General features: G+C 36.1%; 1 protein-coding gene across 1 annotated transcript in view; it reads right to left on the bottom strand.

Moving 5' to 3' along the window:
- Positions 1–23,662, bottom strand: part of CSMD1 (CUB and Sushi multiple domains 1) — a 1,033,138-nt gene that overhangs the window by 120,325 nt on the left and 889,151 nt on the right. The window contains exons 37-39 of the mRNA XM_051614951.1: positions 19,405–19,509; positions 6,088–6,206; positions 574–643 (exon numbers count right to left, since the gene is read on the bottom strand). Of these exons, the coding sequence (XP_051470911.1) occupies positions 574–643; positions 6,088–6,206; positions 19,405–19,509 (294 nt within the window). The remainder of the gene's footprint in view (positions 1–573; positions 644–6,087; positions 6,207–19,404; positions 19,510–23,662) is intronic.

Raw genomic sequence — 23,662 nt, 5'->3', positions numbered from 1 at the left:
AACTCAGAGATGTTGGGTAAGGTCTTTGTGTGCTTAGAAGGGAAATTGGTTTTGTTTTTTTCTCTTTAACTCAGCATCATCTAATACATTTCTCAGATAAAAACTGCCAGCCTTTTCTGGATCCCTAAAAATCTTTTTTATCCCACCACCCCTGGAGGCTTGGCTTCATTGCTGCTCTCCACTGCAGACACACCACCTGCTTCTTTGATAGACAGACAGAGCACCTAGTTTCCTAGGCTGTCTGCATGACCTGCCTTGTTCTTGAGAAGCTCGTCCAAGTTGATCACACCACAAAAGGCCTGTGTTAATTTTCTGTATCTTGTGAGGAGTTTCAGACTGATTCAAAGCAGAGTATTCAAGATGAGTTTGCCCACACCCACCAACATTTTTAAATAGCATATATACTATATATAAAGAAAAAAATATTGTAGTTTTTCCGTATTTCATAGACACAAATGGAAACTCAAAAAAGTTTTGAATGAAACAGAATTAACTGAAGGAATAATAAGCATGACAAAGCCAGGAGCTGCTTCTGACTGATGTTCAGAACACACTGAAAACTAATATCCATACCAATGCAGAGAGGAGATGGATAGTTCCAGCGTCGAACTGTTCCTGGCATACAAGAAATATGAGAATGGCCCTGTTTGGAAAGGATAAAATATTAGATTATAGATACTCGTATGGGACTTTCTAAGAAGGCAGAACTACGGAGGACCTCCTGAATCATCTTGTCTGTGTCTTTTCTTACATCAACCAACTGCATTATAACTGCTCTTCTAAATTAAACTCTGTTTTCAAAGATTTCACATTTCATGTTTTTATTTTTCTACTGGATAAATGTTCTAAACCACTCTTCCTTTGATAACTTGAGAACCTTTTCAACATTTTTTACTAAATATAGAGCTGGTTATGAGACAGAAGCAACTGACTACGTGCATTCATATGGTAAAATTTGTTCACTTCCTACGTCAATTCCAGGGCTCTCATCAATAGTCTAAGCATAGTAGTTCATTTTCAGGCTGCAATCTGGGATGGATCAACCATTGCTCTGAGTGAGTAGTACAGATATAGAGAGGAATTTGTTCCACATCAGCTTGCTACAGATGGTATTGATGTGGACCATGCCAAGACAGTCATTCACAATTACCAACAGGCCTTGAATTCTCACACAGCCACACAATGTGACTCACTGCATACATGCAACATCTTGGCAGACAGGTATAAAAGTACTAGTGCCTCTTTATTTATTTGTCATGTTTAATTTATCTGCCTATTTTTAAGAAACATCATAAGAACCAAGCAGAATAATGTGATAGCTGGAAGTGAGAAATGACATGGCTGTAACCTGCAAAGCCTGTTGCCACATACTTCAGGGTCAACCAACTGCAAAGGTTTCCAGTTTTGCTTGCATTGGGAAGTGCAAGCTGAACAAGCTAAAGCTGAAATTTTAACAGTAGTACAAACAAAAGCGGTTTCTTTGGTGAATTCTGTCCTCTGAGGAACTCAAGATTATGCATTCTGCTGTTGGAAGGTGAATGCTGAAGAAACTGGCAGAAGTGAAAGAGTCTATTATAAAGACTGAGACGTGGGATGAAGAGCAAAGTTTAGTTCTTGTTTTAATCATTTGGATATATAAACTTCGGCAAGTCTTTATTCTTCTCAAGTGCATTAAAAGTCTAATATTTAGTAAGGTAGCATATTTTATCTATAAAATATGAAGACTTATTTTAATATTATTTGTCCATAGCAAGTAAATTGTCATAAAACTAAGAAAAAGATAGAATAAGTACTACAGTTTTGGTATGTTTACAAAAAAACCCCACAACTATACACACTACCTTGGATCCAGTTCATAAGCACCTGTATGGACTTGTATAGAATAAAACAATTTTAATTAGTTACTTAGTTAAGTATATTTAGACAATCAGCTTCTGAATGACAAACGGAAGTGTTTCAAAAAAATTCCTTGGAGGTAAAAAAGATCACTTGTCATGAAAATTATGAAAAATTAAATTAGTCTTTTTCTTATAAAAATACTACAAATTGATAACAATTCAATAAAATACTCTTTTAAAAATAATCCTTTTTATTTTAAAGGAAAAATGTGCATGCACTTACTGTGTCATCTTAGTTACTTGAAAAATAGATGAAGTTTTGAATAATTTACTTAATGCAATATTGCCTTTTTTATTTTACTCCCTCTTCCTAGTCTTCAATGATTGCTTGTCTCTGATGTGAGTTGGGGGAAGCCATAATTTAACTACCACAGTCAGGAAAAGAAGTAAAATGGCCTAGAAAAGATCTTTTGAAAAATAAAATGAAATTATTCCTTTGGCTTTAAGCCTCTTCTCAACAAGAGCACACTCTGATTTCGGTCTTTTATAGTTCCCTCCTGGGGGGAGACACTTAATCCTACAGCTAGCAATTACCTTTCTTATGCATCTCCAGGTAGTAGTTTAAGCTCTATGACTTTTCTGGTAAGTCTCAATTATAAACTAATCCACACCCAATTGTTATTGCTAGCTATGAATATGTTCTCTAAAGACTGAAGGTAAATTCACAGCTAGAGTGGGAAAAAAAAAAAAAAAAGTTCTGCAAAGTTATGGTGATCTATATTTGTTAAAATAGCAAACATACCATGCCTTGTAGAACCTTATTTTCATTATTATTATTTCTTTTTAATTTGGAGACATTTTTACTTGACTTGACTGAGTAACATACTATACATACATGTGTGTGCACTTTCTTACAGCAGAGTCCATACAGCACAGAAATCCTCATTAATATTTTGAAAAGATTCAAACTCTTTACTAATGAATTTGTATATTGAAGGTCTTTTGACTTACAGTTTAGCCAAGGTCATGAAACTAGATTTTATGTAAATCAGATTGCACAGTTAGGATTAAATTTGTATATGTGCAGCAGCAGAGCTAAGAAGCACAGTTAAGGAACAAAATTTTATGAAATGACAAGAAAGTATTTCATTATAGAACCCCTGTACATATAAAAACAAAGTGTTGTTAGTCATATTCAAGGACTACAGAAAAGACGTGCGTGCAGACAAAAGAGAACCTGTGGTTTTGTGATAGCGATATAAACAGTGTTTTAAAGTTGAACATTAACACAAATCAATTCTTACATGCAGATATCTTCCTTAAAAATGCATTATTTTTTAAATACTAATACTGTATTCATGAACTAACATTTCTGATTTTTTCTAAGTAAAAGTAGATCCAAAACATCAAGTCAGGGCTGACAATATGTACCTTCAAAAGGTTTCCTGTAATCATTCCAACTATTTTTGAAGTACTCATACTCTACTGTTATCACTCCACCTCAATATTTCAGCAGCACTCTTTTAAGTATGGACAGAAAATTCAGTGATGTGTATCTTGAGGGTTTATCTGTTTCTAACCCATGTCATAAAAAATTCAAACATCCCCTTTTTCATAGGCAAAATGCACATTTCATAAGTGAAAAAGTAGTGAGAGAAGAGTATATTAAGTATTTAAACTAAGCAGTTTAAAGTTAGATACCTATGTTAAACTTTTGATAACCTAATCAGTGAAGAAAGATGATACTTCGAGAGTAAGGTACCTGTCCTAACACAAAATCTTAGTATAAATCAGCCCTTGGAAGTGTGAGCCTGTTTATCTCTAGTGCCACAATGAGAACCTGAACAGTTGATTCAGATAAAATGGCTTATTTTTATGGAATAAACTGGATTAAATGCTGTGCCATCTCCAGAGGAAACACTCCATCTGGGGCAAGTTTCTTGCTGTTTTCTACCATGTCAGCGCCATGGGCTTACCCAACCATCAGATGTTTGCCTATATATATATTTCAGTTTTAATGTCTCAGAAGCAGTGACCTGGATCACAGGACTCGGGTGCTAAGCACCTTTTGGCAATTATATGAACAGCAATTATATAACAAGCATTCCAGCATCACCATCAGATCTTGATCTTTTCATCACAGCGTGGAACTGAATAAAGAAAGAATTCTACACAGCCTTTATACAAATATTCAAAATAGGAGTATTTCTTAAAGAAAAAAAAAAAAATATTACTTTTGATTTAATCTAACAAGTCTTTAAATACAATCATATTTATTTCTGTGTAAACAATATTGTAGGCTGACTTCCAGATGGATTCTGCATTGAAATATAATGTCTTGAGTCTAGCAATTAATAGTAATAAATTTAGCTCAATGCCTAAAAAAATAATACTATAAGAACATATAAGCTGCATTTCTACTACTAACAACCCTTGGGCTTTTTCTCTGGCCTTAAGGCTAAATGCACACTCTTTTGTGTATTTAACTCCTTAACTTTTTCTTCCATTTCACCTCCAAAGCAGCGTCACAATACAAAACTGCCTATCAGGAATAGTCTCTGGCTTGTGGTAATTAGTGAACTGTGGTAATTCATCCTGGGTCCTTATTCTAACAAGTTATTAGCACTGAAGATCAAATTTCAATTTTCATACCTTTGCTTTGGCAATAGCAATATAGATTAATCTGTAGACTATAGCATTTAATTATATACTTTGTTTAATGCTACTTTGAAATAGAAAAAACATTAATAGCTCATTAGCAATCTTTAGATGGAAGTCAGAATCTATTTGGGAGTCAAGCTTTACTCATGACAAGTCTTTTTGAAGGGTTCATATAATAAAAATTCACTACTAAATTTGTAAGTCTCTCATTTTTTTTACTGACATTACTGCTACCTACAAAGGACACAGTGAGGGAAGGATGAAGTAGGGAAAATGAAGTTAATAGTACAAAAGGTAAAGGTTTTTAACCAGTAGCTATTTTGAAAATAATATTTTCCTTTGTTGGAAATAAGTGGTTTATATATGAACCATATCAGCTGGCTTGTAAGTAATCCTGAAATCATTAAATGAGAGGTGAGTGCTCAGGATGGGTAGAATTGGCTTTATTGTGCACAAGTCTTGGATATTTTCTAATTAGTAGTATAGATGTATGATAGAATCACTTTTACTATGGATATGTGATGCTTCTGATAGAGGTTGTTTGAAGTCATGCTAAAAATGTAAAATGTAGGTTAGAGACTTGACCCTGTATCTGTAATACATGACTGAAAAAGTAAACATATTGCTGATTATCTAGAGAGACTTTTCAAGTGCAGGTGTTCCCAGAGCCAGTCTAGAGCTAAGATGTTCAGCCTGAATGTTGTCTAAATTTTAGAAGAATAGTAAGGAATATGGAGATCAAATAATAAGCCTGTGTATGCTAAGGGAACACTGAACTGGCAGACATCAGATGGGGAGCAATGACTTCATTGATCTCTGGAGCAAAAGTTGTGATGTTTTAATTTCTGTGACACAATGGTAGCCATTTACATTGTCTAGAGCTAGACTTATTCAAAAGATTCTGAACTCTTATGTTTTCAGTGTATCACACCAGCAGTGGAATATATGTAAACTCACTGGAGGAACTGACGAGGAAAGAAAAAAGCTTTCAGTCCTAGATTTACATAGTACTGTGACATTTACCAACAGAAGCTCAATACCATGTCTACCATGGGAAACTAAACCAGTGTGTGAACAGTGAACATCCCCAATCTTTGAACTAATTTGCAATATTATTTCCTTGAAAGATTTTTAAGAGTAGATTTAGGACGAATAAGATTTGTCTCAGAAACTAATTTCTAAGCAGAATGCAAAATCCCATGATGTATTTCTACCACTGTGGTTAAAAATTCAACTAGAGGAGCCACTTTGAAACTGGAAAAACAGTACATTTTCAATAAGCATAGTACTAAAATAGGCTTCTAGAGAAAACATTTAAACTATGTTATTTCCTTGACCATTTTGATAATTTTTACTGCTTGATGGTATGTTTACCTAAAACAAAATTTATCAGCCCATATTTACTGGTGGCCAGACATGCTACACATTCATAGCTTTATAATGGGGGTGTGCTCACAAAGGCTCTGCTTCAATCACCTCTATGGACACACTCCAGGCTCTTCATTAAAACAGGTTTTCAGTCAGTCTATTTCCATTTTGTTGCAATTATTCCACAGTGTATAATTTGAAGAAAAAGAGAAAGAAATACCTGTAATGTATATCCTGGCTCACACTGAAATGATAAAACATCATTCACCATATATCTATCTCCCGATTTGATCCCATTGCTAGGAATTACGGGCTCTGGACAGGCAGCAAGGCCTACAGCTGAGGAAAGCAAAGACAAAGATTGAAAAAACATAGATAAGTGCACAATACTCTTCACTGATATTCTCTGCTCTAACAAATTCTTTCCACAGCATTGGGTTTTTAAGAGAACATTAATAAAAAAAATTATTTCAACATTTAAACTGAAATTTTGTTTCAAATAGACATTTTCAGAACTTCCCCACAGAATACAAATAGTATGGCTGAAACACAAAGATTATCTACTGTGACTGCACCAATTACTGTGTCATGTTGCTATCACATACTATGCCATTTCACTGTCTTCAAGCAGTATGGTAATCCTAGCATATTAAACAGTCACCCGCCTCCCCACCATCCCCCCCCCCCCCCTTTTTTTTTTTTTTCCTTATACTCATGAAGGAAATGGAGGAAGAGGAAATACACTTCATGCATATTCTCTCTTTTCAGCAACAGATAAGCAGAACCACTAAGGTTTGGTGGTAGAGACTTTTGGAACAGCAGCAACAACAAAGGGTGTTCCTTATGTTTAGTCAATTCCATTGATTATAAAGAAGTTCAGACACCTGAACTTAAGTACTGTCCACTTAAGTACTATTAAGAACTGAAAACTCTATGAAACCCAAAATTAAATCTTTGCACAGATGTGGCAGGACAGTATGTTTTTAAGTATTTTAAAGCAGGTGTTAGCACACAGAATATTAGTTTTACAAAGACTCTCTGTGATTAGTAATTTCTCAAATGTATTCACCTAAATTTGGCAATGTGAATTTTTTCTTCTGTTCTTTGCCAAGTGCACAGCACTTTTTTTTTTTTCCTTTTATGCTTTTCTAAAGCATTTGTTAGTCAGTACAACAGTAAATTAAATATCATCTCTCCTATCTAAGCTAAAATGCTCAAAATGAAAAAGGGAGCTTAGAAACTGCTGATTAGAGCAAATAATTCTGTGCTTTTAAAGATTTCTTGGCAAACAAAAGCACCAGTAAAATTGGCTTGTTTATGGTCTAATCACAGAATGTAATTCTCCTTAGAAAATAAAAAATGTTCTTTGAAGTCTCAAAACCAATTTAAAATGTATAATCTTGATCATGAAGTGATTTATTAATTAGAGCAAGTTACTAATGTAACATAAATATGTAACTGCTACATTTTATTAAAATATGATGTGTAGAAGCCAGAACAGAATGGAAATTATTTTAACAATGTTTGAGAACAGAACTTTAGAATTTATTAGCACAAAATTCTGTAAAAATTACTCAAAAATAATACTTTCCTGAATGTGATACTGTGTTTCCTTAAGTTCACTCATATTAAAAAATAACTAACTAAGTGCTACAACTCTCACTTGTCTTCTTATGAAATCTAACCCCTTTGGTGACAGTAAGGCAGACAGGAGCAGCTTTGTGCTCACAAGCCGTGATCCTCATGGGGGATTTCAACTACCCTGACATTTGCTGGCTCTTGTGTGACCCCACCCGGAGCACAGCCTGAAGAAGGCTCTGGTGAAACCTTGTAGTAGCCTTCGACCACCTGAGGGAGGCCTACTGGAAAGCTGGAAAGGTACTTTATATATGGGCATGGCATGATAGGACAAGGGGTATTGGCTTTAAACTGGAAGAGGGTAGATTTTGACTGGACATAAGGAGGAAATTTTTTACTAGGAGAGTGTTGAGACACTTGAACAAGTTGCCCACAGTTGTGGATACCTCATCCCTGGAAGTGTTCAAGGCCAGATTGGATGAGACTTTGAGCAACCTGGTCTAGTTGAAGGTGACCCTGCCCACGCAAAGGGGTTGAAAGTAGATGATCTTTAAAGTCACTTTGAAGTGAATTCAATATTTTCAAAATACAGGATCTCTCCTAAATAGTTCCTTTCTGTACTTCAATCTATAATTTAGCAAAGTATCCAAATGTACTTTAAATGTTTTCTGACATTTCTACCACAGAATTTAAATTATTTTTGTTCTACCAATTATAATCAATTTTCAAATGATGTTATGGTGGCTTCATGTGGCCACCAAGGACTTCACGTGCGGTCATTATGTGGAACTGTAATGTTCCAAATAGGCATGAGGATATCAACATTAACTTCAATAGTTTTAATTTTGTTGGGGCCTCCTGGTGTCCTTCTGGTCAACTACTCCATGTTCTGCAATACCATAAATGTATCCATATCTGGAAATGTATTTGAATATAAGTACTAAATAGCTGTGATCTGCATCCTCACAAGCTGTTTCTTTGCTCCAGCATTAAGTGACAGGTAACAAGTTATATCAGTAATTGAAATGACAGTACTTAGACTATCATTTACTAATTTGAGAATCTAGTGTTCAGACACAGCTTAAGTGAACAAAACCTTATTTTTTGCATTTCCTTACCCTTCTCACTCTTGAATAGAAAAGAGATTTTTTTTTTTTTTTTAAATTATCCTCCAAACTTGGCTTTATTAAAGAAATAAATGAGCACCTAAAGAAGATGCTGTGACTAAATTGCTTAAAGATAGCTATGTACTTGATGAATTCTCTGAATAGAAATTTGAGGTTTACGTCCTGTCTTCAAGCAAATTGTATTTTGGAGGAGCTCAGCATTCCTGTGTATTGAGATTTACAGGCCTACAGTCTTATATCTGTATGACTAAAGCTACTTTTGCAGATTTTTCTGAGTCACAGAAAGTTTTATAACAAATGATGCGTAGCAATACCAATAATTTGCTTGTAATATAGCTAGTTCCATCATTAGTTAAAGAGTATACAGAATTTAAATACATTATGATCAAAAGAAAATCTTCAAAGTAATTTTCTGTGCAACTGTTAGATATGGTATTACGCTACGTGTTTTATCTTTAACAGATTCTAATATCCTGGCAAAAACTTTTTCTTTCTACTAGCTGCTTCTACTTTATATAATACTTTATATACCCTACTACTTTGGTCTGACGACACAACTTGTAATACAGAATATTTTATCAGAATGGCACAGAATACTACACAAAGCCCACTCATCATTTACTTTATTTTATACACCTGACATTAAGAAGCAATATTACCTCCAAAAAAGCAAAGAGGAAGTTGGAAACAGAGTCAAATATTATTGTGAATCCTCACTGTCAACATTCTACTCATTACATAATACTAGCTTAGTTTAGTTAGATAACTAGTTTGGTTAGAACTCGTCCAAAAATCTAAAGAATGCTTGAGAGGAAACAAACAAATTGTTGTATTTGGGGACAAACTAGAGAACCTCAATATTCAGGGACTTTGGAATACATTAAACTAGATTGTACGTGAACAGTCAGTAACGAAGGGAAAACATGCTAAATGTCAAGTCCAAGCAATCAAAAATGGACAAGGATTGCTTAGTGCATGCTCTTCAGAGCTCAGCTTCTGGTATGCAGTACAAGAGGGAACTCATCAGTGTCAAGAATGGTAACCCTCTTGCTGACCTTCTTCCACTTACTGCCTGCTAAATACTTCCTTGGCTCCGCTGTGACATAAGACAAATATATCTCACTTCCATAATTATATACATGCCTACAATTACCTCAAATTCTGTACAAACATCACTGCCATTGCTGGCAAAAAGACAATCCTTGCTGGCATATCTGACAGTGTGAATGCCCATTAGTGTCTGTTTCAGAAAGCTGCAAACTGAACAACACAAGAATTTCTTGACAGCTTGACCAAAAGTCATCAGGATTTCTTTTTTGAATTCCTGCCTCCTGCCCCTATGTGGCTAACTGAAACATATTATTCTTTATTATATTACAAACATCCAAATAGATTGAATGGTTGTTTCTGTTTTGATGACAGTGTATATCAAAACCAAGGCCATCCCTTCCAAAACTGCATGCTTCAGACACCAGCCTAGAAAATGCATTTATCTCACTGAATTACTGTGAAAGCTGTCAGATTCATGTCATCAACTAGTAAGTTCCATAGGGATACTGATAGGATCAGGACCTGCTATACTGAAAGTGGCACATTTATGATTCATGTCGGCTTTTTTACAGGGCAAAAGACTGCTGCACTGAAGAGCTGCATTGAAGATCAAATTGCATGACAGATCTTAATCTGAACCTACAAAAACAATATGCTATTTAGAAGAATCAAATTTTCTTCTCTACTAGTCTGGTTTTTATCTTCAAATTCAGTGAAGATCTTTATGATAGAGAAGTACTACAAAAGATAGTCATTATTCTCTAGTCCCCTTACCAGTGAATCCATTATTTTGGCTCCTGTGAACCTTTAGCACTTGAAAACATGCAACAAAGAAGCTTCAGAATAAGAGACAGTAATTAAAAGTAAGCTTATCTCCTCACACATTATACTATCTTGGTATAGTGTTAAAACAACAGCTTACACAAAGAATGATGCTGAATTTTGCCGTATGTTCTAATTCAAAGTTATAAGGCTGGATGACACTTAAAATATTGACTACATAAAAGAGGATTTTTACTAAAACATTTTAATTCTAATCACTACATTTGGATATTTTCATACATAGAGACATTTGTGGCCTAAACCAGTGTGTCTATATTTATTGCATATTCAGTTTTTACTAAAACAAATCTGACTTCAACTGAGAGGTTAATGTATGATGCTGTATGAGCAAACACTAATTATTTCCAGACTATTTTTAACTTTTTTTGTATATTAAAAAGAATATAGAAACTACTACTGAATTAATAAATGAGATTTTAAGACCAAGCTTGAAACATCAGTGCCACAAATGCAATTGAATTAAACAGGCATATTTCTAAAACATACTCTTTGAATAGTTGTTTCTTTTGCTTATTAAGATTAAATTGAATTTTATCAAATATCAGGAATATTTATTCTTCTTACTGTTGAACATATTAAAAATGCAACAAAGCACATTTTCTTTGGACTTGCTGGTAGCTGTGAAAATAATAGTTATTTATCCAACTACAGTATGGGGGGAAACAACACATGAATATGAAGGATTAATTTAAATGATTAATGCCTGTCTTTTCTACAGTTATCCGTTGCATATTTTTACTTTATTTTTCATCATAGATTACTGCAACCAGTTTATAAATACTTTATAAAAGCTTCAGCCACTGATGACTGCTTATTTTAATCCAAAATATCTCAATATAATTTAAAAAATGGAATAAATATTGTTTTATTTCTTTAAACTTTGTCTTTCTTTTAGCAATAACTCATTGCTAACACCCACAATCCTTCTGAAATAACAAGAAACAGTGCCACACAATGGCTCTCAACAATAGTCACAATTATGTTATGAACAGAATGAAATTTTTCTAAGGCACTGACTGATTATTTTAATTTGAGTGAGTTGGGGTATCTGACTTACAAAACAAACAAATAACAAATCACACCAAAAAACCCCTAAAACTCTTGAGCCACACCGAAGAAACAGAGGAAAAACTCATCTAAATTGTCAATTTGACCATAGCATACAAATTGAGTATGACCACTTAATTTGGACAACCAACTAATACCTATATTCTTGATGCCTAACACAAAAACATCCTAAAGTAAATGACAAAATTGTATTGCTCACCAAAAGACTTATGTGTTTTACAAGGCTGTAGCGGAAATGTGCACTGCCTCAGCTGCAGGAGCAAACTACTCACCCTTCCCATGACATACATAAACACATACATAAAAAGAACCCACAAATGTACTGAGCAAAAGAAAGACATATTGCTGAAAGGAAGACAAAGTTTCAACAAATAAAATGATATTTGTTCAATTATTTAAATTATCTTGAAATATTTAGGGTTAAAATAAGCTGCCACCTGTGGCTGAAGCTTTTATGAAGTTCTATAAAGTTACTTTAAAACAGTAATATACAGTATGGAATATAAAATATGTGATCCAATGACACAAAATAAATACGTTTTACTGAAATAAAGCTGTTTTCCCTAAAACTGATCTGAAACGAGGCCGTCTTGTAGCATTTACACTGGTGAAAATAATTTTTAAAGTAGAATCCATTTATTCTAAAATACTAAGGTAATGTACAATTTCTGTTCTAGGGAAATAGTCTCTATTCTGGATAATTAATTTAGTAGTGACTTAAGGATACTCTCCTCTGTTGCTCCTTGCTCCTCAGAACTTCTTCTGGTATGAAGGGAGTGTTCCTAAGTGATTCTTATTTTCTAATATAATTATTAAGACTTTTTTCGTTTCATGACATTAGGGGGCTGCAGGATTCTGAAATGGCTAGTTTAGAGGAGTTTTACCTACTACTCTATTGTGAAATGTATGCAGAAGATAAGGCTGATGAAACACTATGAGGTCCACTTTATCTCTTCAGTTTGTACCCTGCTGATGCAAGATCTGAAATTATTTGGACTTCATGGCATCAGCAGCTTCTTATCTTGAACTGGCATTTTTCTGGTAATATCTACAGTTGGAAAGCCAATTGTTCTCGCTGCAATTCCTAAAGATCTTCTCATTAGGGAAGAAATTACATTAAAGTGTAAGGTCCTCCCTTCATTGTTGCAGGACTAACACTCTCCTACCCACTGGGTATTTGCATAGGAAGGTTATTAGTGGTTTTAGTTCTAACAATTTATGATTCTTCTTAATCCAGTAACACTGAATACACAGTAACTTTAATGGCAATTCCTGTTCATGCAATATTTTCTATTCATCCTCAAAGGATTTAAAACAAAGCTCATTTACTTAAATAATTTTCATTAAGTGTTTCAAGATTAAGAACTAAGCCTGGTTCCCAAATTAAAAGAAAGCAAAAGATTAAAAATTATGGCAATACAATGTGAAATGTGAGGGGCAGATCTGCAAAACTTTCAACTTATGAAAAGAATTCCAGCCCTCTTAATTTCAAAGACAGCTTTTTCTCTTTCCAAAATACTTTTTTTCTAAAACCATATTAAAGGATCTGATGAATATATATAATTTTAGTTAATGCTAACTGGGAACTATGTACATGTAGCAGGAGAGAAGAATTTTGAGACTGCATCATGATAGCTACCTAGGTAGCTATGAAGTTTGGTATTTCAGTTTACTGTTCCAGGAAATAATATTGTCATGATCTCTGAAATACAATGAAAAATCAGAACAATTGTGAATGTTTATTGTTAGTTTTGACTGTAAGCAATTGATTGCTCAGGAAAACAACTTAATAAACAAAGCCATTTACCTTTCAGAAAAGTGCAGGAACTATGTAGAAGTACACTTGGAGACATTAAAACATTATTTAAATGCAAAAAGTAAGCATAGCTATAAATACAATACTTCCAATAATACCATTATTAAATTTAGTCAAGATCACAGAAGAATCAACAAATTTCTATAGAAAAATACTTTAAAAGAAGAAAAAAATGGCCTAGTAGAAAATGAAAGGAAAAAGTACCCATCAATTTTAATTCTGAGGACTAGCTAGAAGGTTTGTTTGGAGCTTTTCTTTTTAATGAACTTTCTGTCTATCTATAGGTAAAACACCATTAAATTATTCATCTTCTGCGTCTACATGGCTGAAATGCTATGCTTGAGATGTTTTAAATGCATAAATATATATTAATTCTAGACTGCTTGCATATTTATACTGTCATCATTTATGATTATTATTCTTTTCTTTTAAAAACCTAAGAAACAGTTTTTCAGCTTACATAAGCTAACATGATTCTGTTGGGGGTTTTTTAATGGATCTACACTAATATTAGCTCTTATTGACAATATTTTCCATCAATTTTGTGCTCTGTCTTCTCTCTAATCTACTATGCCCCCTCAGCTTGCTTTCTGATCAAGAAAGGAAAGGGATGTTATATAAATCTTTCCAGAAATATCTTTCATCTTTGAAATACTATTTTTCCTATATGTCATTGAATTTCCTTTTGTTGTGACTACATAAAATAAAAAAAAAGTGCGACAATAAGGAGCAGTATTTATGAATGGGGAAGATGGCCTCTCTTAATGCAGGGTCCAGAATCTATTGTGTTTCTTCTGGCCACAGTGAAGACAAACTGAAATAAGAATGTAGTGGGTACCTCCAAAGCAGCGACTGACAACTTACAAAAACTAAGCAAATGTCCTTGTTACCTGCGATGATTTGAACCCACATTGCTGCTACCCAGAGGAATATCCTTATCATGGAGGTATACAGAGAATTTCAGTAAAAGAGACAACCTCCTATGCTCTCTTCTGTAATTCCATTTTATAAACTTTTTAAACATGTATTAGAACAAGAACTGAAAACCATATACATATAAGTATCATGACCAATTGCCTACATCCTACATACACCCAAGTCCAGCTCTGTCCTCTAAATGAACACATTAAAACTCAGGTCCCTGGTGTCACAACAGTGGTGGATTATTTATATATCTGAACTTGAATGATTGACCTTTTTTCCTGGTAATTAGAATGCTGATACAAAGCCTGCTACAGCTGCTTTGTTGGTCTTATTAAGTAGAAGAGCCTTGGAAGAAGATATTGAAGACCCCTCACTATGACTACTCAGACATTTAAATTTCTGCAAGATGAAGAATTAAACTGAGGCCTCACATCCTATAACTGAATGTTACACCTGCAAAGCATTTTATTAAGAAAGACTATGAAACTAGCTCTCCTTTTCCTTTGCTTTTATCAAAAGTACTTGATGTTCTAACATAGCTTTCCATGTTGAACGTTTTTTTCCCAAACATCAAACACTTCTGTGTTTGCTCTCGTAAGACAACACCTCAACAAAAGGCCATTTTTATCCCAAATTTCAGGTTGACTTTTGAACCAAAGGCATTTACTTTTCCAACACTGCTTCAAACAGTAGGTGACTGAATGATCACAGACATACTTCAGAATTCATAATCAAACACAAGTAATATCAGCATCTTTTTACATGGGAAAGCATTTCTTTCTCTGCTTTCTTGATCTGAAAAGGTGACTGCTCAGTATAAAAGAGTAAATTCTTGCTGTGGGGATTTGCTTAGTTTCTGTATTCAGAGACACACACAGATGTACTGTACTCCTGCAAGACATGAAGAGACCATACAGACATGTAAGGAAGGAAATTATTCCTTCCTGCCAGCCTCTCAACAGAATAGTTAACTAAGCTCTGAATACTGAATGTTGCTACCTTGACCTGTACCGAGTACTTCTGAAAAACCCTGGCATTGAAATACTGGAGCCACTGAAGTCAATAGATGATTTAACAGAACACAGTTGTGGAGCTGGAAATTAGGAGACAAAAGCATAAATCCAAGTGACACTGCATGCACTCAAACATTTTTTACTTGTAAACAGGACACAATTTTTTCAGGAGTCACGGGGATAATAAAACTGATACAGTAAAAGATAAAAATTGAAATTCATACATTCATAGAGTGGCTTTCTGGGCTGCCAGCACACACTGCTGGCTCATACTGAGCCCTTGTGGCCAAGAAGGCCAATGGCATCCTGGGGTGCATTAGAAAGGGTGTGGTTAGTCGGTCAAGAGAGGTTCTCCTCCCCCTCTATTCTGCATTGGTGAGGCCGCATCTGGAATATTGTGTCCAGTTCTGGGCCCCTCAGTTCAGGAAGGACAGGGAAGTGCTTGAAAGAGTCCAGCGCAGAGCTACTAAGATGATTAAGGGAGTGGAACATCTCCCTTATGAGGAAAGGCTGAGGGAGCTGGGGCTCTTTAGTTCGGAGAAAAGGAGACTGAGGGGTGACCTCATCAATGTTTACAAATATGTAAAGGGTGAGTGTCAAGAAGATGGAGTTAAGCTTTTTTCAGTGATGACCAGTGATAGGACAAGGAGAAATGGATACAAATTGGAGCATAGGAGGTTTAAGGTGAATATCAGAAAATTTTTTTTTACTGTGAGAGTGACAGAGCACTGGAACAGGCTGCCCAGGGAGGTTGTGGAGTCTTCTTCACTGGAGACATTCAAAACCCGCCTGGATGCCTTCCTGTGTGATGTACTCTAGGTGATCCTGCTCTGGCAGGGGGGTTGGACTAGATGATCTTTCGAGGTCCCTTCCAACCCCTAGGATTCTATGATTCTATGATTCTCATCAAGCAGCACCCGAAGTCTTTCTCCTCAGGGCTGCTCTCAATCCATTCTTTGCCCAGCCTGTATTTGTGCTTGGGATTGTCCTGACCCAAATGCAGGACCTTGCACTTAGCCTTACTGAACTTCAGAGGTTTGCAAGGGCCCAAATCTCAAGCCTGTCAAGGTTCCTCTGGATGGTATCCCTTCCCTCCAGTGTATTGACTGCACCACGCTGCCTGCTGTAGTAGGCAAATTTGCTAAGGGTGCACTCAGTCCTACTGTCCATATCTCCAACAAAGATGTTAAACAGCATTGGTCCCAATATTGACCCCTGAGGAACACCACTCGCCACGGATGCCCACTTGGACAATGAACAGTTGACTGCAACTCTTTGAGTGCAAGTATCCAGCCAAATCCATATTCACTGAGTAGTCCATTCATCAACTTCATGCCTTTACAATACAGAGACAAGGCTGTCATGTGGGACATTATCAAATGCTTTGCTCAAGTCCAAACAGATCACATCAGTTACCTTCCCTTATCCACCAACTCTGTAACCCTGCTGTAGAAGACCACTTAATTTGTCATGCAGGATTTGCCCCTAGTGAAGCCATGTTGGCTGTCACCAGTCGTCTCCTTATTATCCATGTCCCATGCACAGTTTCCAGAAGGATGTGTTCCATAACCTTGCCAGGCACAGGGGTGAAACCGACTGGCCTGTAGTTGCCCAGGTCTTCCTTTTTTCCCTTTTTGAAAATGGGGGTTATGTTGCTCCGTTTCCAGTCAGTGGAACTTCACCAGACTGTCACAGTTTCTCACACATGATGGATAATGGCTTCACAATTTTATCTGCCAATTCCCTGAGGATCCCCAGATGCATGTCATCACCTCCCTTGGACTTGTTAGATAGTCTTGAGCTTGATATCCTACAGTGGGTGGTTTTGCACTCTCCCAGTCCCTGCCTTTGACTTCTATGAGTTGGGCAGTGTGGCTTGAGCACTCACTGGTGAAGACTGAAGCAAAAAAGTTTTTGAGTACCTCACTCAGCCTTCTCCGTATCCTGCATGACCTGGCTCCCTTTTAGAGAGGGCCAAATTTTCCCTAGTCTTCCTTTTATCACCAATATACTTGTTGAAGCTTTTATTGCTTCCTTTGGTGCCCCTGGCTAGATTTAATTCTATCTGGGCTTTAGCTTTTCTAACTTGATCCCTGGCTGATCAATTTCTCTGTATTCCTCCTAGGTACCTGTCCTCGTTTCCACTTCTGTATGCTTCCCTTTTGTGTTTGTCCAGGAGCTCCTTCTTCATCCATACAGGCCCCCTGGTGGTTTTGCCTTCCCTCCTCTTTTTTGGGATGCTTTGCTCCTGGGCTTGGAGGAGATGATCCTTGAATACTAACCAGCTTGTTTTGGCTTCTCTCCCCTCCAGGGCTTTATCCCACAGTACTCTGCCAAGCAAGTCCTTAAAGATGACAAAGCCTGCTCTCCTGAAGTCCATGCTAGAGAGCTTACTGAGAACCCTCCTCACTACCCTAACACTCTCTAACTCCACCAGTTCATGCAGCCAAGGATGCCCTTGCGTTTCATATTCCCCACCAGCCCCTTACTGGTGAGAACAAGGTCCAGCATAGCAGATGTCCTTCTTGGTTCCTCTATCACATGGAGAAGGAAGTTATAAACAATGCATTCCAGGAACCTTCTGGATTGCCTGTGCCCTGCTGTTTTGTCCCTCCAAAAGATGTCAGGGTGGTTGAAAACCCCCATGAGAACCAGGGCTTCTGAAAGTGTGGCTACTCCTACCTGATTACGGAAGTACAATTTATATGGAATTAGATTTTCACTGCAGGTTAAAAGGAAAGGCTTGGGGAAGAACAGGCTGACCAACTGGGGAGGAGGTCTCCCCAGATGAAAAAAAAGAGGAACATTATAAAAATAGTAGATTCTAAAAAAAAAAAAAAAGTGCAGAAATAATAGTCATATCTTCACTCTACATCATGATTAGAATAATTGCATTAACAACCCCTACAACATTCTTGCATATAAATGCTTGAAATATACAGGAAACTAAACTAAAGCATAATACTGTCTTGTGGATTATGTTTCAATTAAAATGTTTGTTATGAGCTGAAAATCTAGTCTTTCAAAATTCTGTTCATATTTACATTTTATACAGTTTTTAATCTCAATCCTAAATAGAGTTTATTAAAGCTCATCCATGTCTTTAGTTACTTATATGGACTTCTTTGAAAGATTAACAACAATATTAACATTATTAGACATTAATATTGGAATATATGTAACACAAAAACTAAGTCCACTTTCAAGAAAATTCTTGAATTCCCTTTGTAAGAAAATAGATTAAGTTCATATTAATAAATTAAATATTATTTACTTTGTGACCATCATAGCAGTCAGCAGATTGTTAACTTGTCATCATACAATTTTTTAAAGCCTAGAATATTCTTAGCAATAAATATTTCCAGTTAAAAGCAACACGATGCAAGCATGTGTGATGAATTGACTATTATTCTATAGTATTTAAAGTTTTTGAGAGAGGTAATAATACAATTTGTAACACCAGACCTCTAAATTTTAGTACCAAGCAGCTCACAAAACATATAAAATGTTGATACATAGCAGAATTTGTATTTAAACTTGTTAGCTTATTCTGCTCATACCACCACTGATTTAACAAGACAACAGTAGTGTTTCTTGTAGCTCTGAGATTGTAGTGGGGTTTTTTTATAATTACAGCAATTTGTTGAGGGAAAAAAAAAATAAGGAAAGAAAAGAACAGCAGGAAATACATATATGCATGTATAAATAGAAAACAATGTATTATCTGTTCTTGTTTCATGTATTTCCAAGCAGTGAAATGAACTCACTTTTTATTTGTTACCTAAATTTCAGAAATAAGCTGAAATAAGTTGAAACACCCCCTCCACATAATTAAACCCACATTTAAACCATGTTTTTCTGAATTCTCAGGTTGATTTGCTGTAAGCTGTTAATTTGCGACTGCTGGTTTTCAGCAATTTCAAATGTCACTACATTTACGATTTCAGTTTAATAGATATCACTTATATCAGGTTCATGCTGAGTAGACTTTGGTAGTCAGGGAAGTAAAAAACAAACAAACAAACAGCCATAAAACCAAAGAACAATATAAAATCTCTTTTCCCCCTTTTATTTGCATGCTTTTTCCTGAGTAATTTTCAAAAAGTAAGCAGTCTTACTTTTGTATTCCAGGTGAAAGCCAGCTGCTGCCACACTAATATCTGAGTGAAAATGCAGGTAAAGTTGATTGGAGGTGCTATTCAACAGTGCTGGCACAGTTGTACCTGGAAAATAAAAGTTAGGGAATAAGCTGTAGCATGTTGATATATCAAGAGTTTTATATTGAAAAGACATAATTAGAACTGAACCAGACAGGCTTGTTTTCTTCTGACTATGTGCACAGAAATCTCAAACATTCTGCTATGTTCTGCCTTGTCTCATGAAGCTGCAAGAAAATTTTGATTACAAGTCATGATACTAAGAGGCTATGTAAGTACAATCAAACAAAATCCTATCATGTTTACATGAAACTTTATTGACTTGGATAGGAAAAAGAGGAGTAAACAGGAAAAAAATCACACAAGTAAAGGATTTAATTATAAGAACAAGCTCAACTGCCTTTTTTTTTTTTTTCTACATATAAAAAACCCCTGCAGTACTGAATAGAGCAGTCCAGATTATTTTTCTGTGTCCACCTTACACCCTCTTCACACAACAATATTTCAACCACTTATAGTAACTCTGAGGTTATGGCAACAAGTAAAGAAGGTGCAACACATTAAACAATAAATAAAAACCCCGAAAAAAAACTACCCCCAAAAAAACAGCCACAAAAAAAGCCAAAGGAAAAACAAACAAACAAATAAATAAACAACTAGCTTTCTCTAATTCAAATAGCCATCATAAAACTTTGTGCCACTGACTTAAGCATGCGCTACACTACAAGTTTATCACTAACCCTCTACATATTCTCTGCCACTAGCATTGCTAAGTCTGACATAACATTTTTACATGTTTTTTTATTACCCTCCAAGACATTATCAAGTAGCTAATGAACTTCAATGGTGTCTGCGTTAGAAATATTTACATTTTCTGTGGGGCATTTGCTGTTTCTGTAGTAAATATGAGTAGTCTAACTATGAGTTTGAAACTAGGGGTTAAAAAAATATGCTGCAAAGAATTATCTTCATGAGTCTACAATCTAAATTAGGAAATTACAAATACTCCTAAATCTAGAACTATATCAAGCAAAATCTTGATACAAATGGTGAGGAGCTAAAAGACAACAAGCTTGCCTGTAAGGAAGGTTTTAGTGTCTGACATGGAAGCTCCAAGTATGGGTATTCACAGAAGTACTAAGCATTCACATCACACAATACCTACTGTGGAATACAAAAAATAGTGAAACATCTTCCTGGAAGGAGGATTTTCACAGTATCCATAAGGAATCTGAAATACATTTAAGGATGTTTAAGGTGTCTGTTTTCTAAGACTGAGGATGCTGACTAAGAATGATTATACTCTTCATTGAACAACATTGTTCAATGCTGACTTCAGTTCTACTCCTTTGTGAGATCTGCTAATGTTTAACAGCAGTCTTTTACTTCCTTAGAGGGTGATATTTGATGAGAAACAGTATCTTATTGTACTGTGAGAAAAAAATAGGGCTAGAGTTTTTAATTCCCATAGTTGCCACATTCAATAGCATAGTTTTGTCAAGAATATCCTCTTACTCAGCTACTCTGTCTACAACATTCACTAAGAAGTCCAAGACAGACTTCAGTTTGGCATATTGATGAAAGCTTTTCTGTCCTTTCATCCAAGGAATTTCCACTCTCTCAGAATTCTATTCTGTGACACAATTTGCAGCACAGCATCCGTAGGAATACTCATGGGATGCCTGACAGTTATCTAAGTGTACTGGACAGTCTTCATGCAGGAACTGAGCTATAAGAACAGAGTATCTCTAAACTCAGTTGACAATTTTGTAGTCTTACAAAGAAACGCAAACTTTGGAAGAGAAAAATGCTCTTGGAAGGAAAATGCCGATATTGGATTGAGAAAGCGGAAAATATGAGCGTACAGCTGTTAAGAAAAAGTACAAAACTTTAGACACTTAGTACCTTAACATGCATATAACCTGACTAGGATTTACTGAAACTCTTCTTTACCATGATATTTTAAAATAAATTAATCTCCTTTTGGAAGGCAGGATGGCTATTAAAAAAAAGGGAACTGAAATAACTTTTACTCTGCAGGACAAAAATTAATTCCAGTTACGGGTTTTCAGTTATTATTATTTTTTTCTGAATATAGCAACTAAAGTTCTATAAAAGCAAAAATAATATTCAGTTTTCTAATTACTCTGCATGTCTCTTAATATTGTCTAAGTGTCATCTGGAAAACTTGGTCTTAAAAAGAATCAGCCTGCCCACCAAAAGGCATCATCCATCAGCCTTAGGCCCAGGAAACAAGCTGGTTTACTAGTACATCGCATGCCAAAGGAGCAGATTTGTAGAAAATCCCTCTTGGCTTTCAACCATCAGTCCTATCCACAGAAGCTTATTTCCAAAATGGCTGTACAAAAATCCATGTATTCCACCACCAAGAAGACAAGAACACAAGGCATCTTTATGTCTGTTGGCACATGGTCTCAGGATTTTTGTGATAGCTTTATGAAGTGCCCATCACTTTCCCTTTAAATTGCATCCTCACAAGCATTACTATAGCATAAAAAGAATAAAAATGCCCTGGTATTTCTGCCATTCACAGATAAAAGATGACCCACAGGATTAATCCAAAGAGGACAAGACAATAGCAAGGGCCCAGATTGCTCTAGCAGAGAGTCCTTACTGGCCCTGCCCAGCCTCCTGTGGCCTGCCCCACCCTTCCCATAGCCCTGGACGCCATGTCAACCCCTGAGGCCATCAGCCCCTGCCCCAGTGATTGCACAGCAGGGTCAGTCTCCAGCTCCCCACAGCCCTGCTGTGGCTGTCCATGGACCCCACCAAGCCTGGCCCATGTCCCAGCTTGGCCTCAGCCTGTCCTGGTCACCAGGGGGGAGCCTAATGCCTGAAAAGAGGTTGCCACAGTACCCTCAGATGCCCTGCTCCAGGCTGGGTAGGTAGGATGGGCCCTGACTGCCAGGAATCTACCCTCCTACCCCAGGGAGCCCCCATCACGCCCAGCACCCTGAGTCCAGGGAGCTGCCAGTCCATGCAGTGCCCTGACACAGGGAAATGGCATAATTATATTTGTAAAACCTTCCTTAAGAACCAGCTTCTGGTGAACTCACCTTTCTAAATCAACTCTGTGACACAGTCTAGTAGCACAACTTAGTAAGTTCTAAGTAATTTGTTGTACAACTGTGCATCTTGAATGCATATTTGGAAGACAGATGCATTCACAGAAAGTGAATCAGAAGACAATGATATTGTAAAAGGTTTAGTAAGAGAAAAATGATACCTTCTGAATTATACCAATTATGAAATTATGCCTGAATCCAGTTACAATGTCACATTATTGGTTCAGATTTGAGATCAGCAGATTTCATGTTATGTTTAAATATCCTTCATTAGAACTTCCCTGTATACAAAATAATTCTTCATTTTAAGTCTGACATTCATTCTACTAAAAAGATAAATCCACAACAAAGCTGTGCTACTCTATCTCCAAGGAAATCTTTCTAATATGAAAAACTGTCTTTTTCAGTTTTTTTGGAAACTAGGAATACTTTTAAGCTAAAGATGATACACTTTTAGTAAAGAATAAGAAAGTGTTTTGAGTTTTGAGCTTGTTAAATGGATAATTTCAACAATTCTTTATACAGATATCAACCCAATATGGTTGCTACATATTTCCCTTGTCAAAAGCTGATTAAGTTTCAGAGTTTCTTTCTTTCTTGTTACCAACTTAGTATACAGCATAGTTACTTGCATATAATACAAAATGTTATAGCCTTTTTGTACTGGGTATGGCTGGGATAGAGTTACATTTCTTCAGAGTAGCTAGCATGGTGCCATGTTTTTGTTTTGTGAACAAAACAGTGTTGATAACACAAAGGTGTTTTCATTTTTGCTGAGCAGCGCTTGCACAGTGCCAAGGCCTTCTCTGGTTCTCACACTGTCCCAGCAGTGAGCTGGCGGAGGGTAGGCAAAAAGCTGGGAGGTGATGCAGCTTGAACAGCTGATCCCATCTGACCAAAGCAAGACCCCCATGCCATATGATGTCGTGCTCAGCAACAAAAGCTGGGAGACAAAAGAGGAAGAAGGGAATGTTGGCAGTTACGCCATTTTTCCTACCAAGCAACCGTTACACATGATGGAGCCCTGCTGGCCTGGAGATAGTTGAACACTTGCCTGCACACAGGAAGTAGTGAGTGAATTCCTTGTTTTGCTTTGTCTGATTTTGCTTTACCTATTATATCTCAACCCACAA

This window comes from Apus apus, chromosome 3, assembly GCF_020740795.1.
Source record: "Apus apus isolate bApuApu2 chromosome 3, bApuApu2.pri.cur, whole genome shotgun sequence".
Lineage (NCBI taxonomy): Eukaryota > Metazoa > Chordata > Aves > Apodiformes > Apodidae > Apus > Apus apus.
The sequence above is the reverse complement of the archived record's forward strand: the minus strand, read 5'-3'. Positions and strand labels throughout refer to the sequence as shown.